The sequence below is a fragment of the Gekko japonicus genome, unplaced genomic scaffold (genome assembly GCF_001447785.1).
Source record: "Gekko japonicus isolate JY-2015 unplaced genomic scaffold, Gekko_japonicus_V1.1 scaffold300, whole genome shotgun sequence".
In the NCBI taxonomy this organism is placed as follows: Eukaryota; Metazoa; Chordata; class Lepidosauria; order Squamata; family Gekkonidae; genus Gekko; species Gekko japonicus.
The window spans coordinates 572,721-595,653 of record NW_015169179.1 but is presented as its reverse complement, the minus strand read 5'-3'; the positions used below and the strand labels follow the sequence as shown (position 1 = coordinate 595,653).

At 43.7% G+C, this 22,933-nt stretch overlaps 1 protein-coding gene across 1 annotated transcript in view; it reads right to left on the bottom strand.

Annotated features, from left to right (window-relative positions):
* Positions 1 to 22,933, bottom strand: part of HDLBP (high density lipoprotein binding protein) — a 66,087-nt gene that overhangs the window by 10,178 nt on the left and 32,976 nt on the right. Inside the window, 16 exon segments of the mRNA XM_015416082.1 lie at positions 966 to 1,104; positions 2,313 to 2,531; positions 2,644 to 2,865; positions 5,614 to 5,832; positions 8,061 to 8,192; positions 10,432 to 10,518; positions 11,951 to 12,064; positions 13,154 to 13,258; positions 13,509 to 13,648; positions 14,104 to 14,182; positions 14,665 to 14,769; positions 15,336 to 15,443; positions 15,811 to 16,017; positions 16,734 to 16,949; positions 17,887 to 18,093; positions 22,667 to 22,882. Of these exon segments, the coding sequence (XP_015271568.1) occupies positions 966 to 1,104; positions 2,313 to 2,531; positions 2,644 to 2,865; positions 5,614 to 5,832; positions 8,061 to 8,192; positions 10,432 to 10,518; positions 11,951 to 12,064; positions 13,154 to 13,258; positions 13,509 to 13,648; positions 14,104 to 14,182; positions 14,665 to 14,769; positions 15,336 to 15,443; positions 15,811 to 16,017; positions 16,734 to 16,949; positions 17,887 to 18,093; positions 22,667 to 22,882 (2,515 nt within the window).

Here is a 22,933-nt window from a genome sequence, read left to right as displayed (position 1 = left end):
CTGCTGAACTGTTCAATCATACTGCACTATTAATCTCTTTATAAAAATGCACTCCTGAACATTTCTGTTTTGCACATTCTGTGAAATGATTTAAGTGTGTGGGGGCTTCATGACTTCCTCAGGCAGGACATCCTGGAAGGTGCAAGCTAAAAAACAATGTATGCGCAGGAGCTACAGTGGCCAGCCTTTGGCTGGCAAACCTTAGAAACGGGGGGGGGGGGGGGGGGGGGGTGGATGACTTGAGACAGCACTTCCCGTTTTGGAACAGGAAGTGACATCATAAAATTCTAGGAATTTTCAAATCTTTGGTTTTACTATGGAGATTTTTGAAATTCTTAAAGTGTCATGACTTCCAGGTGTCAATTGGCACCATGTTGTTCCCATCACTGGGCAAGGGCAAGAGACAGGGAGCACTGTGGGAGGCCCCTGTCAAAAGTGCCAAAAACCCCTGTGCAAGTGGCAACCCTAGTAGGAGCTGTTGCTGATCGTACCTATTCGCCTGTGGCACCTTTAGAAGACTTTGCTCAGACGAGAAAGTTCATGCAGAACCTTGTCTTCATTTCTGCTTACTGCTGATTAACCAACTCTAAGCTATTCTTAAGGCAAATCTGTAGTAGTTCAAGGTAATGTTGAGTCAGCCCTTGCGAGCATATATGGCTATTTATTTTTAAATGGATCACTTCCTAAGGAAATAGTAGCTTGTATCCAACCATTTCTCTCAGACAAGCTTGAAGCCTTACTATAGCTCAAGCAGCCTTCCTCTGATGCAAGAGGCTCTGTTTTCAGCAGAACTGCCTCTTTTGCTAGAGGAAGGCTGCTCCTCAGATCACAGGAAAGCCTTCAAAGTCAATGGAGCAACGTGGTAGGATGAAAGCCAACCTGCATACAGAACCTTGACATATATGAGATAATTCTGTTCCTCCAAGGACACTTGTTCTTTCTAGCAAACTGTCAGGACTTCATACCTGTGTTCTCCTCCCGGTCTGGGAATTTGATCTGAACACCATGTTCACGAGTGATCTGTTGGATCCTGGTACCTTTGGGGCCCATAATAGAGCGGTGATACTTCTGAAGAATGGTACATTCTATTGTCACCTGAGCGTCCTACAAGTGTGAGAGAAGAATTTACAAATGTGATACCTGAAGCCCTAAAAATTACCACTGAAGATACAATTTGGAGACATTTTGCACCATGCAAGGATCCCACTAATGCATCCAGTGTGGTGTAGCAGTCAGAGTGACAGATCAGGATCAAGGAAACCCCAACCTTGAGCCAGTCACACATTCTCAATCACAGGATTGTTGTGAGGATAAAATGGAAGAGAGGGGAACGATGTCAGCTTTGGGTATCCTTGGGGAAGAAAGGTGGGGTATAAAGTAAAATAAATCTCTGAAATGGGCCAGGTGAATCTGTTGGAACTAGTTATTTATCCTAATTGCTTCTACTAGAGGGGAGACACCACTCAGTGGTTAGGAGTACATGCTTCATAAGCACAAGATCCCAGTTTCTATCCTGGTCATCTCCATTTGAAGAAATTCAGGTGGAAGGTACTGGGAAAGACCTCTCTCTGTCCTAGACGACAGAGAACTACTGCCACTCACCAGAGACAATATTGAGCTAGATAGGTCAACTAAGTTTAAGGCAGCTTCATGTGTTCTAACCACAGTGCAAACATCTGAGGAGGGCTGAAAAGCATGACTGGAAGTAGGAGAGGGGTTGTGACTATACAAACAATGCCGAAATTTACCTGAAACATTAAAACAAACATTTTGACAGCCAACTTAAGATACACGTTTTTTCAAAGCCAATCTCACTAAACCAACAGTAAGAATCAAACCCCACAAGAGAAGTCAGCGGCTTAATTCCTTAGGTAAGAAAGGAAGCTCTCCAATATGCCTTAAAAATCCAGGGAGTTCCACCAAAAGGCCATGAACTGAAATTAAAGTAAGCACTACTGCCCTTCTCCTTTCTGTGCACTGAACAATAAAGGATATGAATTAACGGTAGGCTATCCTTTCTATCCACATTTTTAAAAATCTATGCAGGAATGGAAATTTTCCCACAAAGGTGTGCCAGAGTTATCTGAAGTTAATCCAATAGGACAGAATCTTGCATTTTGGCGGTCAGATGATTCTAGCAAGCACCATTTAAATTACAGCGAAATGATTCTTATGTGATGTTCAGAACCATATCAAGTCACTCAGTGGGCTTGTTACCTGGCTGCCTGAGCCTGTAATACTGAATACAATTAAGTGTGGGCATCAGCATTCTGGACTCGAAAACACTGACCACATAAAAAGGAGACACTCACCAAGTCATCAATGATCTCTTGGATGCGTTTCTTTGCTGCTTCTACGCAGTCCTTTGCTCCTTTAAGGGTGACCTTATCACTCTGTGTGCCAGGACGTGGAAAGCTCACCATCACGCCACCATACTCCTCTGCAATGGTCCGTAGTACCTGCCCTTTTCGGATGACGAAGTGCCGGTGATGCTTAGGATCCACAGTCATGGAATCTTCAACTACGTTGTCCTGCAAATACATGAAGCACAGCAGTGAGTGGCCTTTTTCAAGACATTCGTATCCAAGTCAGTGGCAAAAGGCCATTTACAATCAACTGATATTTTAAAAATGCCTTCCTCACCAAGTTCTTGATGAGCACCTCCAGCTCCTTTTGAGCATCCTTGACTGCTTCTTCCGTTCCCATAATAGTAATCAGCTCCTGATCTTTGTCCTCAGAAGTGGGGAAGATGATACGGGCTCCTGTGTTGTCACGCACCTTGCGAATGTTTCCACCTCCTTTGCCAATCAGGAACTTGTGATACTCTGGTTTGGCACGCAGGTCTACAGTATAACTTTTGGTTTGCTACGTGGAAAGAATAATCAAAAGTTATATACAATTCTTTGGAATTTCTCTAAAATCTGTTTTTCTGTATTTAGGAAACAAAGCAAGCACACCCCTTTACCCTCCTGTAATCACTTGTTTGCTAAAGCTAATCATGGAAGACAAAAAAGACTTCGGGGACTGTAAGTTCAAAATACATCATCCAAAGCTTCCTTTTCGAATCTTCATGCCCACAGACCATTTAATGTAGCAACAGGTAAGGCAAAAACACACACTTGAGTCTGTATATTTTGAACAAACTGCTATTGCAGGAAGAGTCAGAAGTAAATGACCATATAAACCATGTCAATTACACTGGTTTGCCTACATCTGTTCTACAAAATATCCACTTCTTCTGCTAGTTAGGAGAAAAGGCTCCATAGCAAGTTCTCCAAACATTTGCAGCTTTGCTCACACCAGGAAGGATCTGTACCCTAAATAAATTTGCAGCAAATAATTTCTTTTAAATGTGTACTCAATTAACTAAGGTTTTTGTTTTTGTTAAACACCACTACTACTGGTAATTTCTAACTATACTGGCTGGAGCCCTAGTCTTCTATGTTACAAGCTGGAGGCCTATGAGGAAACGATTTGTTAATACTTATTTCACTCACCCACCAGGATTTTCTAGAGCTCTCAGGGTCTTGAGCAGGCCAGTTTCTTCTGCCTCCATTTAACAGATGCACTGCTGCTCTCAACAGTCTGTCCCTTTCAGAACATTTTTAGCCCTCCTCATGCAAGTTTGAACCCCCCCCCTTATTAATTTACAAAGTTGTGTTTCTCAGCCTACTTGAGGAGTCAACAAAGTATGCCCCTACTTTGTCCAAGAGTGGCCCCATCATGCAGTTTGCATTAACTATAAAGAAGTCAGCTACCTTAAAACATCATGAGGAGAATATGAGAGAGATCCCCCCCACGTAGTATACCCTGAGCTCCCCTGAAGGGACAGCAAGATACAAATTAATAAAAATGAACTCTTAAGTCTGCAGTCAATAAAACACCAGAGAAAAGAAGTATGGCTTTCAGCTCCTGTACTACACATCTTGATTTGGCACAAAGAAGAGACTGGACTGTGGCTACTCAGAAAAATGGAGTATGACAATGAAGCTAGCTGTTTCGCCTAAGGGACTACTTACTCTCAAATAACCTGACAGGGCTAGCCCCACTGCCATTAAACCCATCCTTGTCAGAGGCCACCAGTCCTATAAAATGTAGGATTTTTAACCAAAACCTAGCCCTGACCCGGATAGCCCAGGCAAGCCCGATGTCATCAGAACTTGGAATCTAAGCAGGGCCGACCCCAGCAAGTACTCAGAAGGGAGACCTCCGAGGAATACCAAGACACAGAGGCAGGGAATAGTAAGCCACCTCTCTGAAACTTCCAAGCCCCACCAGGGGTCACCAGAAGTCAACCATGCCTGGAGGCACACACACAAAATATTCACACACACACCCCAAAACCTAAAAGTAAAAACTATGTGTGAAGGGTGTTTATTTGGGTAGTAGGCTTGTCAAGTTCCAAGAAGTTATTCTGAAGGGACCAGGCGAGACTCTGAGGAAGAAAGCAGCATGTTGACGCCACCTCCCTCTAAGCTTAAATAGAGTCTGTGCACAAGTAAGCAAGCAACAATCTCACTGATAGGGGAAAACCACCAACACCAGACCAAGATGCCCCAGAGGATAGTTCTTTGCAGAATACTTTACAATAAAGACTCATTAGCCAATCTAACATTAGCAAAAAAGTGTTAACAAATCGAGGAAGGAGCAACAGTTTGGTGGAAGAGTACACTGTTTTGTAGATTTGATCTCAACTTGTCCAATTAGAAGGAGTAGCAACTTTCATCAAGACCCTTGAGTGCTAATGCAGTTGGTTAGATGGCTTATTGGTTTTTAACCCAATATAAGGGGGAGTCTCATCCCAGTGGCAACTTCAGCCACCCAAAGGTAGCCTACGTTCAAATCCTCCTCAGTCTCTATCTGCTGTGTTATATTAGCTGCCACATCCAACCACCCTGGAATAACAGAAATATGCAGGGCTCAATATCCATTAGAGTTACATCTGGACCCTTGCAGAATTTCAGATTCAAAGAACATGTAGCCATGGTGTCCAACAAATTTAGAAAACGACCATGTCTACACCTGCATTAATTCCCTACATTACTGAAAGCCAAAATGGATAACATAACTTAAAAGATGATAACAATCGACTCTGGTGCCTTGGGCAGCCCCCTCCCCACGGTGACTGTCCTGACCTTCTGGCTGGTGTGGTAACCTTATAGCACCCCTCCATGATCCAAACATACCACCAACTTTTTCTTCAGCTTATTTAGATATCGATACCCCACTTAACTCCCCAATGGGGACCCAATGCAGTTCACAACATTATTCCCCCTCCCCTATTGTATCCACACAATAATCCTTTGAGGTACTTTAAACTGAGAGAGTGTGACTGGACCAAGGTCACCTAGTGAGCTTACATGGCAGACTGGAGACTCAAACCCAGGTTTCCCAGACTTCAGTTCAGTACTCTAACAACCATACAATGTTGCTGGCTCTGTGAACTCTACCGCTACTCAAAAATAGGGTAAGAAGTGGAGTACACTGGTGTTAGCCATAGCGCATCTACTCTCCAATACAAAAACATCCAAAGCTATTCAAAGAATATTGCTGAGGGAACTGGTCACCCAGTGTCAACTTCTCCCCCCCCCCGCCCCCCTTCATCATTCTCACCTTTTCCTCTGCCAATTGCAGTAGCTGTTTCTTGGCCTTCTCAACATCCTGGGCAGGACCCCTGATGGTGACAGTATCACTCCCCGAGCCTTCAGTGGGAAAGTGGATGTGAACCCCACCGCACTCCTCCATAATGGAGCGGATGAAACGACCTTTGGCACCAATGAGTGAATTGTGCAGCTTGGAAGGGATAGAGACCTCCATCTCTGCAATGTTAGCCTAGGAAAAAGAGTTAAAAATCTCTTTCTTCTTCTTCCCATGTGATGAAACAGTAGGATAGGAAAAGAATCTGACTCTGCAGATACTGGCCTTTGACTACTAAGAAGATACCCATTAATTCTTATTAAAAGTAAATCTGGGACATGCGCCAAGAAGCACCTGACTACGTCAGCAAATGACAGTCACCAACTGAAATCAGGCAGCAGTATTCCCATGGAAGTGCACTTATTTGTCTCAAAAAAGGATTCAAGAAGGAAAAAAATCATCCACGGTAAAAGGAACAGTAGTAATTTTTCAGAAACAGGCTGGTAATGGGTTTAACAGGAAGATAAAAAAAAGGATGTTCCAAAATCCTGCCCATCTATGTACAGCTGAACACATCCCCCTCGGTATTGCATCTTGAGGACCCCAATTGGATCCTCTTTTCTCAAACCGCCCATTAAACAGCTGGGTGGAGGAAAAGGAGGTGAACCATTGAGAGACAATGACCCCGTAGAACATCTCCCTTATATATAAAAGCCGAATGGTGGTGGCACTTCTCTAGAACATTCCATACACTCTGGAATTGGTTGGCGCCCTGGTGTGCCACTCAGAATCTGTCCCTATCCACTGGCTGCATTGCTTGAGTCTCGCCTCCAACATTCTAAACAGTTTGCTGTTCCCCCACCACCACCCCGTAGCCAGTCAGAACACAGAGGTTATTTGCATATGCAGCCTCATTGGCCTTTCCCTCAGAACACAGAGGTTGTTTGCATATGCGACTTGATTGGCTTTTGCCTCTAACATTTTAAACAGTTTGCTGTTCTGAGGTAAAATGTGTCCAATCTCCAGGTAAGGGCTGAAGATCACTCAGAATTAAAACTGCTTTCCGGATGGCAGAGATCAGTTCTCCTGGAGAAAATGGTGGGCTCTGTATCCTTATATGCTGCTGAGGTGGCCCCCGTATGACAGCCAATGTGACGTAGCAGTCAGGGCTTCAAAGCATGGGAGAGGCTGCAGGTGTGTGTGGGGTGGAAAGCTGAAGAGTGGGGGGGAAATAAAGGTAGGTTGATAATTGGCTGGGCAGGGGATAGGGTTGCCAACTCCAGGTGGGAAATTCCTGGAGATGTGAGGGATGGAGCCTGGAGAGGGTGAGGTTTCAGGAAGCATGGGACCTCGGACAGGTAGAAAGCCATAGACCCCACCCTCCAAACCAACCATTCCCTTCTGGGGAACCATCATTGCCAATCTCCAGGTAAGGGCTGGAGATCACTCAAAATTACAACTGTTCTTTAGGTAGCAGAGATCAGTTCCTCTGGAGAAAATGGTGGACTCAGTGTCATTATACCCTGCTGAGGTCGCCACAGCAAATTGACACTGAGTGTCCAAGGCCGGGGCACCCGCCCAGAGCCTCTTTCTAGAGACCGTTGTATTTATTTCCACAACGGGCCTTTTTCCTAGTCTTAAATATTACTGCTCGTGCTCCCTGAAATATCAGTTATCAGATGGATTATTCACAAGATTTAATTGGCTGACAGTTAAGGAGAATTCCCCCTTATTCTACATGCTGATTGTGGGAGGACAAGTAGGATCTGGCAATTTCTTTTGCTTCATTTAGCTTAGTGTTCATTCCCCATATTTATTTTCAGTACCGGCCAGCTATGTCTAAGCTAAGTGTTGCTTGGCTGTTTTTAAAGTCATGGTGCGTGGTGCATGAAATGAAATAATATTTAATTAAGAACATGCACAAACATGATTCTTGCAACTCATGGCTCTAAGACATCTTAACTGTTATATTTTGAAACCACATTTGTGGGGGTGACACCCACCCCCCATATGAAATTTCTTCCAACTGGAGTTATTGGAGTACAAGCCTGAAAAATCTTCTCAAAGTAGCACATGATCATTTGTTTGGGTAAGCTTTTAAGCAGTCATGATTAAAACAGATGATGCTGAAGAACAATTAAGATGTTAATTTTGTGACTGGGGCAGGGGGTGGGATACGAAGAGAAGAGGTATTTTGTGTATTCTTGTTTTTATATTATGGGCATCTGGCTGGCAATTCACTTAGAAACTTGGGGGGGGGGGAGGTAAGTCAAACCAATAGACACTGCCAAAGAGAACCATGGTTCCTTTAAGGGAAACTTAGAAAGCCTATGTCCAGTTTTTTATTTAATTGGGAACATCAAGTTATACTGGGCTCTACCTGGAACACCTTAAAACCAACTCAGAAGGATAATTCATCTTACCAACTCTTTTTGGATGGACAGGATCCGGTTGCGAGCAGCTTCACAGTTGGCTCTTTTCCCCGTGATGACAATGGTCTCTGAATTGCTGTTTTCTGCTGGGAGATCAATCTTAGTGTTGCATTCCTCACGGATCTACAGACAGAATGTGGGGATGGGAGGTTAAAAGACGCTAACAGAGACTGAATTCCAGGGCAAACAGGAGGCAGATCTTAACAGTGAAAGAGAAATTTTGCCTGATCTACAAGACACAGCTTACCATGTTCCTGGCTGGTGATGTGATTTCTGGAAAGAGTACTTGCCAGGAGTACTGATTACTGCAAACTAGAATACAAGCTGTGTGGTATAAAGTATTCCCCCCATACCCTTCCTTTGCAATGTGTTCCCCCTCTCCTCCCCTCTTTCAGATCTTCAAAGGTTCCACATCTCATGAGTCATTGCTGACAATCTAAAGCAAGTCACAGAAGCAATTATTTTGAGGAGAACAATAGACTCTAAGAGACCACTAAATAGTTTATCTCCTGGGAGCATACTGCAAACATTCTAAATGCCACAGGCCAAAAAGATTACATGAAACCATCATGGAATTCTTGATGTTAATATGCCTGAGGTGGCAAGCTTAAGAACTCAACAAACCAGATACATGGGGTAACCTTTCTAAATGAATATTGTGTAAAAAACAGAAAACTTCCTGTGTTAAGTATATACCGAACTGAATGAATACCCAAAAAATACCCTATTGGTATTTTTCGGGTATTTATTCAGCCAAATACAGATCTGGAAGCTGAGTCAGATTATCCAAACAGCCATGCCCAAATAAATGTCGACATTATTTGTGCGCAAACTGAAGGCATTTAAAGAGGGTCTCTTTAATAAACTTGATAAACAAACTGAAGGCATTTAAACTTTAAATGCATTCAGTTAACTCACTGAGTCATGCTGCCATGCAACTCAGCAAGTGAAATTCTCCATTATACCCTATGGAGATGGTCCCCCTCCTGTTTTTCCCCTTTGAAGCTTGAGACTCCCAAAGTTCCGAGCTCCCTCCCTCTTGTCTTTGCCTGCTTTGGCAGGAAGCTCTTATCGGCTTGCAAAGTTACAGAGAAAATATGGATTTTCCCATTATTTTATTTATTTATTTTGCATTTTTACCCCGCCCTCCCCACAAACAGTCTCGGCTCCCAGATGGACTATTCTGGGATTGTTCCCAGCAATAGAAACAGTGCTCTGGGACTGGAATCACAGCCCCCAGAGTAGAATGACGGTCCCTAGCAATAGAATCTGTGTTCTGGGACTGGAATGACAGGGCAGAGTGGAATGACAGCTCCTGGGAGTAGCAGCAGCATTCTGGGAATGAAATTCCACTCTGGGGGCCCTCATTCCAATCCCAGAATGCTTCTGCTACTCCAGACCCTGTCATTTCACTGTGATGGCTGTTATTCCAGTCCCAGAATAGTCTACCTTGGCTCAGAGACCTTAATGGGAAATCCATTCCGCATTTTCTTTGCAACTTTGTCTGTGCTGCAATGTATTTCAATAGAGTGGAGCTCAAGAAGCTTCATTTTCCAGTGTTTGTATAGTTGAAGCTGTTGCTTGCTGGAGTTGTTGTCTTGCAAATACAAGGTTGATGTTTTAAGCCAGCTTGTCTCTGCTGAATGGACCTGAGAATGGGTGCCTGAGTGACTACTCTAACCTGGGAACCCACAGCCAAAGGGGGACATTACACTGGAGAGCCACTGCCACACTGAGTAGACCTGGGTGGGGGCGGGTCGGGAGAAGCCTGCAAAGCCCAGCCATTTTATGTTCCTAGGCTCAGAGCATTTTATATTTTTTTGGTTTATATTTTTAGTTTCTGCAGTGATCCTTGTGCTTTTTCTTGATGTTTTATTTTAAAAATTGCATTGCCAAATCTCACTATTCCCCTACCTTTCCATTTTAGGCTGGCATCTTTTTTGGGGGGGGAGAGGGTTGGGAGGTGTCAGTTATCCAAGACTGTTAAATAAACAAAATACTGCAAGAGTTTTAAGTATGTTTGTATTTTAAGTAAAAAAATAATACCTTTAATTGTGTTTGTATATCTCTGCTGTCTAACATTACATTTTATAACACGCATGGCCTGACCCCACGAAGTCCCATTTATGTCAGATCTGGCCCTTGTAACAAATGAGTTTGACACCCCTGCCACAGGGTATACTGGAGCTGAATAAATTTGGGTTTCACGAATATCAATACAATACCGATATTTTCCAGGTCCGACAGACCCAAATTGGGGGGAAAAGATTTTGTTTGTACACCCTTAGTTGAGTGTATTGCACAGACCTTCACTTGCAGCAGAGAGGTGGCAGGAACCCTTGAGGAATTAACAAAGTCCTACCTTTTTAATATTTGCGCCGCCTTTCCCAATGATGTTCTTGTGGAATTGTTTGAAGATGGGAACAGAAATAGAATAGCTGTTCTCAACCTTTCATCAAAAGAAATAAAGAAAAGACTAAACAAACTGTAGGTTTGTGCAAATACTGTAGGTATTATGCAAATTTATCTAGATCGTTTCAGAGAGTAGCCATGTCGGTCTGCAGTAGAACAGCCAGCTTTGAGTCCAGGAGCAAGATTTGTGGGGTAAAAGCTTTTGTTTCCTTGCTCCCTTCACTAAGGAACCCTTTGACTCTCAAAAGCTTATACCCCCAAAGTCCTACTCTTCTCTAAGGTGTTCCTGGACTCAAAGTAAAGGTAAAGGTTCCCTTCCTCGAAAGCCAGTCAAATCCGACTATAGGGTTGCGGTGCTCATCTCCGTTTCAAAGCTGAAGAGCCAGCGCTGTCCGAAGACGTTTCTGTGGTCATGTGGCCGGCATGACTAAGCACCAAGGCGCACGGAACGCTGTTACCTTCCCACTGAAGTGGTACCTATTTATCTACTTGCAATTTCTTGCTTTCGAACTGCTAGGTTGGCAGGAGCTGGAACTAGAGACGGGAGCTCACTCCATCATGCGGCACCCGGGTCTTGAACTGCTGAACTACCGACCTTCCACAGCCTGCAGTTCAGCGTCTTAACCACTTGAGCCACCGCAGCTCCTCAAATCCTGGACTCAAATCTAGCTGTAAATTCCTCTGTGTCTTGTTTTACACACGGCTATGTAATGCCAACCCCAGATTGAGTACTTCCAGACAACTAGAAGTTTCCTGTAGGTAGCTGAGAAGTGAAAATATTCTTTACATTCAATACAGAAGACTGGCATTTGCTCCCAGCATCATGCTGTTGCATCCTGCTTTGAGGAACTATCCCTATGGCTAGAAGGAAGAAATGCTGAAGTTGTTCTTGTCCAAAAATAATCTCCTCTATCTGCTTTGTGAGTTCTACAATAAAAGTAGTAATAATAAGAAAAAGTCTATGTCAGTTCAGATTAGAAGAGAGGCATATGAAAAATAACAGGAATAGCAGTTGAAGAACAGGAACAAAAACAATGGAAAAAATACATAGAGAGTACAATAGTAAATAGGGTTACTAAGAATCCTACTCAACTTTATTCAATAGGGCTTACTCCCAGGGAAGAGTTCTTAGGACTGCACTGTAAGTGACTACGGTCAAACAGAATCGTTGCCAACTGACAAGAACAATCTAATGAAAATCAAGGCAGATAACTACCAGGACTTGCTTTTGGAGTCAGGGGGTGATAGACTTCACCATTTACATCCTCAGATTCTACACTAGTTGCTTCTTGGAGGATTGGATATAAGAGAGAAATGAGTCCCAACTAGTCATGGGACGGCAAGTTACCTTATGCACTTAAACAGCACCAGTTGTTTTAACTAATTGAAGCCAGAGGTTATCTTCAGTCCTAATACAACTAAAGGGTGGTGAAAGTGTGAAGACCAAACCCAAAGTGACAGCCTCCTACCAAATCTGCCACCATCTTCTGCAAGTACTTGGAGCATTTTTCCACTTCATTCTTGGGTCCTCTAAGCTGGACAATATCGCTCTTGTGTGATGGATCTGGGAAGTTGATGATAACCTGCAAGAAATTATCAATCCAAGACAAGTCACGTAGACTGCCAAGTAGCAGATTACCGTTTCTGTAATACAGGATACAGAGTCTGTCCACACAATCTCTCTCTATGCTCCAAGGGAAGATCCTATGTTTGTTACACAACACCTACATAAAAGCTGCAGTTGATTAGCACACCAAACACTGTGTGTGGGGGGGGGAGACACTCAAAGTTGCCTCTCTATCTAAAACAGATGCCTAATCAAGGTATTATCCCAGCCTCTGATGAGAGAGACAGAGACATCAGGACAGCATAAAAGAGAAAGCCTCACATGGCCAAGGTAGGTCTAGGCCAGAGTGGTCTCAGGAACAAGCTCAAAAAGGTAAGAGAAGAATCCCAGACAATTGAAGACAGAAAACCAGAAATGATCAGCAGAGGCAGGGGGGTGGCTGCAACTGGAGGAAAGAGGGAATAAAATAGGGGGGAAAGGAGAGGATGAGTTCTGGATTACAGGAGGTTAGGTACTCAGGGGACAATCCTACGGAGGCTTGAACTAGGAAATTCTGCAAAAGAACAAACAGAACATACAAGCCTTTAGTTAAGGCAAATTAAAAACCAGCTGATAGAATGAACAAATGAACCATATTCGTCCCACACTTTTGTTATAGCTACAAATCTCACTGCAATGTCCAGAACTGAGACTGATTTTCAAGGCAGTTGTAGCAATGGTCAGATCTCAGAAGCTAAGCTGGCTACAATTTGAATAGGAGACCATTAAGGAATACCAGGGTCATGACGCGGAGGCAGGCAATGGCAAACAACTTCTGTTAGTCTCCAGGCTCGAAAAGCCTACAGCATCAACCGTTAAGTCAGCTGTGACTTGACGGCACATTACCCACACAATGACCACCTGTCTGCAGGTAAAGGGAATGCATCTACCCAGATTTCTGTATTTTTAGAAAGTTAAACACGGAAAATACAAGAGACAGAAAATGATCCTGACAACCAGGGGGGCAAAGTCTGCTCCCCCCCAGTGCCGCAGAGTCATCAGTGTTGAGGGGGTGCACCCATTAACAATGACCTGGATGGAAGCATCATATAAATAGCTTTGTTACCTCTGGGAATTTGTCTCGAGTATCCCGAATCCGTTCACCTTTCTGCCCAATGATAGTTCTATGAAATTTCTGATCAATGATCAGATCCTTAGTGCGTTCGTTTTCCTGCCAAAAAAAAATCAAATGGTTCATAGGGTAATAGGGGTTGAAATGCATGCCAACTTTTTATTCAGTCTGAAACTGTAGTGATTTGCCTATCAGTGATACTGCACTGCTTGGCAACCCTCAAAATTTGTCATCTGACAGAAACAGAGGAACATCCCCCCCCTACTCCGTGTGGGGGAAAGTTATTGGAAACCCTTGTTAACGGTTAACCCTCCTCCTCCTGGACAGGGCCGGGCCCTCTGTGGCTCACCATACGTGATGCGAGTTCCAGCAGCTCTCTCTTGGCCTCTTGGACTCCTTGAGGGTCTCCTTCAATTCGGATGAGGTTGCTTTTCTCATTGTCTGGAGGGATTCGCACAGACACTTTGTACTGATCCTTAATCCTGTTGACTGTAATTGCAAAGATTCTGCTCAGAATACTCATCTTATTTCATGTCTTGTATAAATCAAGACCTCAAGACCTCAGAATTTTAGAATAAGCAGCTCTCTCTCCTTTGAGAATTAACTTAGGCTTGAAGTGACACTGACCTATTCATAAAGGACAAGCCAGCAGAGTGGGGGAAGTTGTTCATTTTCTCACTTAACATGAGGTTAAAAATAAAGAAAACCAGTAAGACACAAATACCCACGTACATGCCATTTTCAGAGCTATATTGCCCCACACCCAGCATAGGAATTACTTGTTCCTCCATACAGAGCTCTCATTTTAACTGAAGACAAGCTCTCAAGAACAGCCAACGACTAATGCCAACAGGTAACATTTGAGCCATCTCAGATCCAAGATAGAAACCAGGAGAGAGAGAGAGGGTAGAGAACACAAACACAAGAACAGGTATCTAACTCACTGTTGGCTCCCCTCTTTCCAATAAGGTGTCTATGAAACTTGTGGTCAATACTGATTTCTGCATAGTCCATTCGGTTGATCTAAAAAAGCAGTTCATAGTTAGTCAAAGTCAGGAGTACCAGCGTATTCTTCCATTCTGGGGAGAGGGGAAAGACAGCAACACCCCACATAGCCACAATTACATCCAGCTGTTCAATCGAATAAAGCAGCTACATATGTCAAGTTTGGATTTTTTAAAAAGCAGTTTGGTATAGAAGCATTCATCAGTGCTTTACCAAACATATTCCAACACAATCCTGTATTAAGTTTTCAGTGATGAAATGGCCATAAAGAGCACCTTTCCCTTTTGTCCCTCGGACAGCATAGGTAGCCAAACTAAGTCCTAAGGAGCACAGCAGACCTGGCCCTGCTATTAAATATAACCTCCGTGTTTGTCCTACTGGTGTGAGGTTCAACAGCTTGTCTAATGATTTGCAGTATAAAGTTATACTGCATTTTCAGCTTACTCTCTTATATTTGAGAGAATAAGTACCCAATTAGAAACCAAAGCTTGCCAACTCACCAGATCTTTGACCATGCTCTCAATCTGTTCTTGAGCCACATTGACATCCTCTGTGGGTCCCTCCAGAGTTATTTTATCCTCTCCTTCAGTGAACTCTATATGAACCTTTTTCAATAAGGAGACAACACAACATCAGCATGAAATTACAAATGGGGAATCAATGCAACAGTATTGGGTTCTGACACATCCCTTCAGTTTACATCCTAGAAAGACAGTTGTTGCGGGAACACTACGATAGAGAGAGACAGAATCTAATCCTTAATGGAAACTGCATGAAAGTCTAATCATCTCTGAAGGACTGCCAGCCTCAGAAATGGCAGATGGCGACTAAAGAACTTAACTGCTCATTTTGACAGTCTCGCTGCCAACTTATCCACAGACTCTTTCTCACTCCAACTTTAATTTTGTGAGGTTCCCTTGAATCTTTGTCCTTGCATATCAGAACTCCCTGTAGGTATAAGAAGACATATGCTATTCCTCAAAGAAGTATCTCTGCTGCTTTTGCCTGGGCGGGGTGGGGAGGCACAAGATGGTGCACTCTGGCTCTGATCAGGCAGAAAGATGGGATGTAACTATTGTAAATAAATACACATACGCTTTCCTGTCACAGCTACGATAATTACATATCAACATTAAGGTCCCAGTGAGATGGCATTTTCAAAAGCCCATACCTTTGGCATCTGTTGGGTAATTTTGGCCAGGTTTTGCCCTTTCTTGCCAATGATGAAACGATGAAGCCAAGAGGGGGCGGAGACAGAGGAGACTGTGAAACTGTTGGCCTGGGGGAGGGGGCAAACTTTGTTAGTATGACCAGCGATGACTTCCCTGAGGACAATACACCATCCCAAATCAGACACACACTAACCACCCCAGTTCTCAACTCTATCCGATATCACTGTCACCAGATTCTCAAGCCAGCTGCCAAACAAGAAACCGCAGCCTCTAGCGTTTCTGAAGATATCCAACACACACGTACCTTGAAGGCACAACAGCAAAATAAAAGGCAGCACCTCTCTGATTCTGATGGGCTATCTTATATGAAGCCTACAGAAATTCAGGGGTACACCAGCTACACATAACTGCTTATTTGTCGGTACATTTAAAAGAAAAGCCGCCAAAGACGGAGCTGAACTGCACTCCAATTACCTTGGCATAGACCTCAGTCAATGCCTGCCCAAGCTTTTCAGGTTCGCCGCGCAGTATCACAGTCTCCGAGCTGCTGTCAGTGGGTGGGATCTCGACCGAGACTCCAGTTTTTTCCAAGATCTCCTGCAGGGAGTTCCCTTTGGGGCCGATGACGTACTTGTGCTGGGACTTCTTCACCTCCACAGCAATAGTGGTAGTCTTCTTTTTCTGTGCAGAGAAAAAAATACTCGAACATAAGTCATATAGGGGGGGGGGGCAGAAACCACCAGGCACGGTCATCATCTCCTTGACAAGATAGGAAAAGAGCTGGAACAGGTGGGCACACACAGGAAATGTTTGTCCTGTGTACAATGTGCAAACACAAAGGTGGAGAACCAGGAGGGGACTGCAGGCAAAAGCATTAAAATGCAACAAGACTGTACCTCCTCTTCTACAGAGAAACCATATCACTTTGTGGTTCAGTACCAGATACAAGTTTCCTGTGAGGGTTCTTGCGGCAATGATATAATCCTGACGAGAGAGCTAGTTAACTAATCAGTGGATTTAGATCTGTTCCAGTGACCCCAAAAGCACTTGTGAACTAATGGCCTGGCTGCCTGCCAGCTCCTTTCTTCCCAAGCCACAAGAGCGTAACAATGTGCCACAGGGGAAAGGACTCGACTTCTACCGCAACAACAGGGCTGGATAACTTATTACAGCAGTACTAAGAAGAGCTGACAGCAGCAAGATACAGTAGGAAAAACTGCTGCTATAAATGTGAGAACACTTTCTACCTCAAATAATATCTGCAGCTGGGAAGGGAAAGCTGGGCAGAGAACTCCCATCCCCACCAAAGCAGGAGGAAGCCTCTACAAAGGGAATGGGGCTCGGGAAGGTTCTGCAGCTGGCTTGTGCAGCTCCCAATACGGGACTAAGGACCATACCTTCTCTTCGTAGATCTTCTTCACACGAGCAACTGCTTGGGCCAGCTGCTCCTTCTCTCCGGTAAAGACTATCTCTGTCCTGTTGACGCTGGGAGGTGGGATGTTGATGCGCGTCCCAGTCTCCTGCATGATTTCGCTCACCAGCTTGTTGAAAGGGCCAGCAATGAAAGGATGGTACACCTTCTCCACCTCAAGCCTCTCTACTGCACGTTTATCCTGAGGAAATCAGGTTTACTTACTTACACAACATTGCAAGAGACAGCACAAAAACAACACCACTCGCTAGAAACCATTAGCAAAGAACGCCCAAGTCTTGAATTCCTGTACTTGTCAGCATGCCACGCCCGACACTGATGGCATTCGTGGCTCTACTCCTCCCGCATGCCCACATTCATAAGCTTTATTATTGTTCCATTGCCCCAACAATTCAATCCCCCCTGGCATCTTCTATAAAACACACTAGGCTGTGTCTGGATGAGTACGGCTGTTAGAAGTGTTCAGGAGGGCGGAGAAGAGAAAGGACCTTGAAGGAAAGGGGAACAGAGTCCAGGAGCACAAGGAAACAAAATTGGTGGGTGGAGTGTGCACATGCATATGAGCATGGAGAGGGAGAAAAGGGAGTGCATTCAGATGTTGCAGCTGCATCCATACTTTCGCTTAATGATCAATGGGAATCAATCTGAAAACAAGAGAGGGAGTTTGCTTTGATAAGGGCACCATAGATAAAACTGCAACTGCCTTATTTGGATTCTGAAAAGGCCACAGTAGTTATAATGGAAAGCCAGCACGCACACACACACACAAAACCACTTTCTCACTTCAACAACTTAAAGTTAGGGGTCAAGGTGCAATCTCTCAGTACTGGAGAACATGACTCCAGACCAACACATTTTCCAGAAACTCTCCAGCTGAGTCACAGTCCCACATTGCTGAGGGAAACATAGTTACTGTGATTCCTGAGTATACGTGAAGTGGACCAAAGTTTAATCCGAAAGCCATGGGAAACCGTCAGATACAGCTTTAATCTGATGGAGATAGCTGACATGGTGTTACCTACATGGTCGTATTTGCTTATTAAAGTTGCTCATAAACTTAGAAGAGCAGCTGGTAAAAGCATTTTTCTCAGAGGCCGTTAAGGTGAACACACAGTTACCTGTTCAGCAGAGATCAGCAAGATCTCGTGACGAGCCTTCTCAATCCCTTCCTTAGTGCCGGTGATCTTAATCTGGTTGCTGGAGTCATCCGGGCGGGGGATCTGGATCTTAGTGGCAGTTTTGAGCTCTAGGTCCTGCAGCTTCTCTCCATTTTTGCCGATGACAAAACGGTGATGCTCCTTGGGAATAGGCACTGTTGCTGAAGCCTACGGGAGATAAAGTATTAAGGTGGAAGTACAAGCCAGTTCCATCTGCTTGAAGGCTGGGTTAGCCAATTCAATACAGGCCAAAGAATTTCAGCAGAGGCAGCATCTCCTATCATAAATGGCGTAGTATTGGAAAACTGCAGCTACCAGTGTTCGCAACTGTATTCAGCTATGAGAGACAGAAGGCCTATCCCATACTGAATGTGGCCCAGTTCACAGATTAAACTTGTTGTCCCACCTTTCTATCATTTTATTTATTGATTTCATCTAATACCCCATCTTCCCCCCCCCAACAGAGACTCAAAGTGGCTAACATAGTTCTCCATTCCCCCACTTTACCCTCATAAGACACATCGCCAAGTGAGGCTCCCTGGCGGACTGGGGTTGGGCCCTTGAGTCTCACGGATCCCAGTCCAGCACTCAGACGACTACGTGACACTGACTGTCTCAATAAATTAAAATAGGATTATAAAAAAACCAGACTCTGACAAAAAAAGACGCAGCAAGTCATTATCCAGTGGCAATGCTAAGTCCAACTACCATAAACTATATTCAGCAGAGTCAAATAGCAAAAAGAAAATTCTAAAACCACCTTTTAATTACAGAATGATAGAAATGCATATTTGGTTGCTGCCCCGGTGGGAAAAATATCCATGCTTGATTCTCATGTATGCATACCGTCTACCCATTTTTAAGCCTAACCTTCTCCCTATGCTATTTTTCTACATTCAGGAAGGTTTGGGCAGAGGGGAAGGGTAGAGCATTCACACTCTTCTGCATTGTTAATTGACAGTTCTAAATAAGCCCTGATCAAGCACCACTCCACAAATGCTTCACATTACGAGGCTATGACTTCTAATACATTCTTATGAGAAGCCATGGTGGGACTTCTCCACCATAACTACAATCGCTACAAGCTCTAAAATGAATTAGGAAACCAGCTTTGCTCACTGCCCACATTATACTTAAAAGCTACATATCCCCTCTGTTGTTGTTGTTCAGTCGCACAGTCAAGTCCGACTCTTCACAACCACATGGACTACATCACACCAGGCCCTCCTGTCTTCCGTCATGCTCCGGAGTTTGCTTAATTTCATGTTCGTTGCCTCGATAACACTGTCTAACCATCTCATCCTTTGCCATCCCCTTCTTCTTTGACTTTTAATTTTTCCAAGCATCAGGGTCTTCTCCAGTGAGTGCTCCCTTCTCATTTGGTGGCCAAAGTATTTGAGCTTCAGCTTCAGTATCTGGTCTTCCAGGGAACAGTCAGGGTTGATTTCTTTTAGGATTGACTGATTTGATCTCCTTGCAGTCCAGGGGACTCTCAAGAGTCTTCTTTAGCACCATAATTCAAAAGAATCTATTCTTCAGCGCTCGGCCTTCCTCATAGTCCAACTCTCGCAGCCATACAGTACTATTGGGAATACCACTGCTTTGACCATACGAACTTTTGTTGGCAGGGTGATGTGTCTACTTCTTATTATGCTGTCAAGGTTCGCCATCGCTTTCCTCCCAAGGAGCAGGCGTCTTTTAATTTCATGGCTGCTGTCACCGTCTGCAGTGATCTGGGATCCCAGGAACGTGAAGACTGTCACTGCTTCCACGACTTCTCCTTCTATTTGCCAAGGAGTGATGGGACCAGATGCCCTGTAGAACCACTCATTTACCTGAGCCATATTTTCTTTCAAACCCTACATAGACATGTTCATAACAGAACATTCTCTTGCACATCAGGGCCATGGGGTTTTACATTTCCGTGTTTTAGTATAATTGGCTTTTATTGGCTAGCTTAATGCCAACACACATTTCTTTTAACGTTTCTTGCAGTTGTATTCATGATCAAATACAGGTTGGCAGTTTTTTTGTCATCTTCCTGAGTCACAACTCCTGGCCCCTTGTATGGTATCTTTGTTAAGAGGACAAGACAAAAGGGACACGTTTATGTTTAGCTTTTCATTGAAAAGGTGGTCATGTCAGAATGAAGCTGCCCATCTGTATTTCCCAGAACATTCTCTTCTGTAACTTATACTTTGCAATCAACTTTCTGGGTATAATCCAGATGTGAGAAACACACTGGAACTTAGTGTGCATATTAGAGTAAACACTGCTACATATTAGACAATTTACACAAGACTGCATTAAGGATACTTTCATGGTCTTCAGTCTGAAGGTAAGAATGTTAATGCAACTAGACAGAGAGAATGTGGCAAAATAACTACGTTTAAGATGCTGGCACCTTATACTGCACTCGAGAATTCCTGCAGGAATCCTGTATCAGGATAAATGAGAAACAGAGTGAAATGTCTGGAGACTTGCAACTTTTTGCCTCTGGATCAGAACTGAAGAGACCAAATATTCAGCTAGCATAACATCCACTTTCCAAAAGTGGTCAGCTTTCAAGAAGCCCACTGGCAGGGCAAGAAAGAAAGAGCCCCCAGCCAACAACCTGCTGGCCCCCCCCCAGCATTCAAGAGGTACGCTACCTCTGAAGCACAGATCCAGAGGAATTTGCCGTGTTAGTCTGTTGCTGCAAAATAGTAAAAAATCCAATAGCACCTTTAAGACTAACAAACTTTATTGTGACATAAGCTTTTGAGAAACGCAGCTCTCTTTGTCAGATGCATGGAGGGTATGAAGAAACTGGGCAGAGATATATAGGTGGTAAAGGGAGGAGGTGGAGGATGGGGAAAGTGCCATGTAAATGCAAAGCAGTTGCAAAAATCATGAAGAAGGTTGAATGCGCAATCCAGGCTGGGTGTGATGCCTTGATGAATCTGAATGGAATATCTGAAACGCAGTTACTTCTGGCAATATCCAGAAACCAGTAGGAGAACACTTCAATCTACCAGGACATTCCATCAAGGACTTAAAGGTCACCACAGTTAAACAGAAACATTTCAAAAGGAAGCTATTGAATTGGAATTCATATGTAAATTTGACTCAGTCAGATTTGGATAGAATAGAGACTTTGGATGTTTCTTATTACCAGAAATAACTGCTTTTCAGGTATTCCATTCACATTCATCATTAGAAGGAAGGGGTCACACCCAGCCTGGATTGCACATTCAACTTTTTTCATGATTTCTGCAACTGCTTTGCATTTACATGGCACTTTCTGCATCCTCTCCCCCCTCCCCTTACCACCTATATATATCTCTGGCCAGTTCCTTCATACCCTTCATGCATCTGAAAAAGAGAGCTGGGTTTCTCAAAAACTTATGCTACAATAAAATTTGTTAGTCTTAAAGGTGCTACTTGGCTTTTTACTATTTTACCTCTGAAGCAGAGGCTCTACTTAGTGGTTACGGCTCACAGTTGTTAAGAGACATGTCCTGAATTTGTTTGACATTCTCTGTTAAAGCTATCTTGCCACAGTGCATTTGAAAAGTTAATTAGGTATAGCGTTTTCTTAGATTCAGACTAATCTTAGTGAGTAGCCCCCTAATCCAAGGGTAACAAAAGCAACATGAAACTCTGATTTTCCACACCATTCATAATTTTTACAGAACTCTCCCACATCACCCGTACCTTTTGCTTTTTTCCTAAACTAAAGACTGACAAACAAGCTTTATCTTTCCACCAGAAAGTACTACAGCCCCTTGAGCACTTGCTTCTTCTTCCAAACTCCATGATATTCTATTTTGTTGAAACAGGGCAACCAGAACCATACACAACATTGCAATCACATGCTGATGTGTCATTTTTATCTGGCTAACCTCACGACCTCAAAGAACAAAGTTTGAGTCCAGTGGCACCTTTAAGACCCACAAAGTTTTACTCTGGGCGTAAGCACGCGAACTTCTTCAGACCTCAAGTTCTCTTTTCCAGGCCAGGCCCACTCAAAGTTGGAATTGAACCCGTGAGGTTATCTAGTCCAAGCATTTGCTTTGCTACTGATAGCCAACTTTGTTTTTGGAAAAATGCAAAGAAAAGAGAATCCACAATTTATTAAGGCCTTTTCATTTCCTGAACTGCTCTCAAGTGGTTTCTCATTGCTTTTCAATTCAGGCTTGGCTAGTCTATCCTTGCAAGGATCAAAGTCAAAGAAAGGAAACAAATAGTGAGTCGGCGGAATCAGCTGTTACACAAACAACTGTGCAAGAATCAGTGCAAGAGACACCAATGCTCCCACCATTCACTCCCAATATTTTGCAAAGTTAAGCTTTCCACGTTCTTTAAAATAAGTTTCCATCTACTGATCAAGCCACAATGAATCTATCATGTATGCACATTGTTAGGTTCCTCAAAAGGATATTACCTGCCTCAGGTCAGCAGCTAGCAAAGTGCGTAGGGATGTTTAAAGTGATGAAATGTTAGCTCTTGAACTTTATTTTCAAAGTCTGGCTTCCCTTCAGCTTGCCCACTGCACATCTAAAATGCAGTGCAAAGGGTAGCGTGCAGATCTAGTCACATTTCATCGCTTTAAACATCCCTACATACTTTGCTAGGTGCTGACCTGGGGCAAGTAATATCCTTTAGTTTTCAGTCAACTAAAAGCTACTTTTGACTTTACAAGCATCCACACCTTGAAGCCTCAACACTGTAGGCAGGATAAAAACTGAGTCACACTTGCCTGGGTCTGAAGCCGAGCAACTATCTCCTTCCGAGCCTTCATCACTGCTTCCAGCTTGCCAGAGACCATGATTGACAGCCCCTGATCCTTTGCAAGAGACAGCTCCAGGTGAGCCCCCGTCCTCTGCATGATGTCTAAGCAGATTTTGGCCTGTTCCCCTTCCCCAAACTGGTTCATGTCTTTGTATTTCCTCTCTTCTAGCGGCACGTGGAACACCTGCTCAAGAAAGAGTAGTTTGTTTAGACAACATGTATAACATTGCTATCC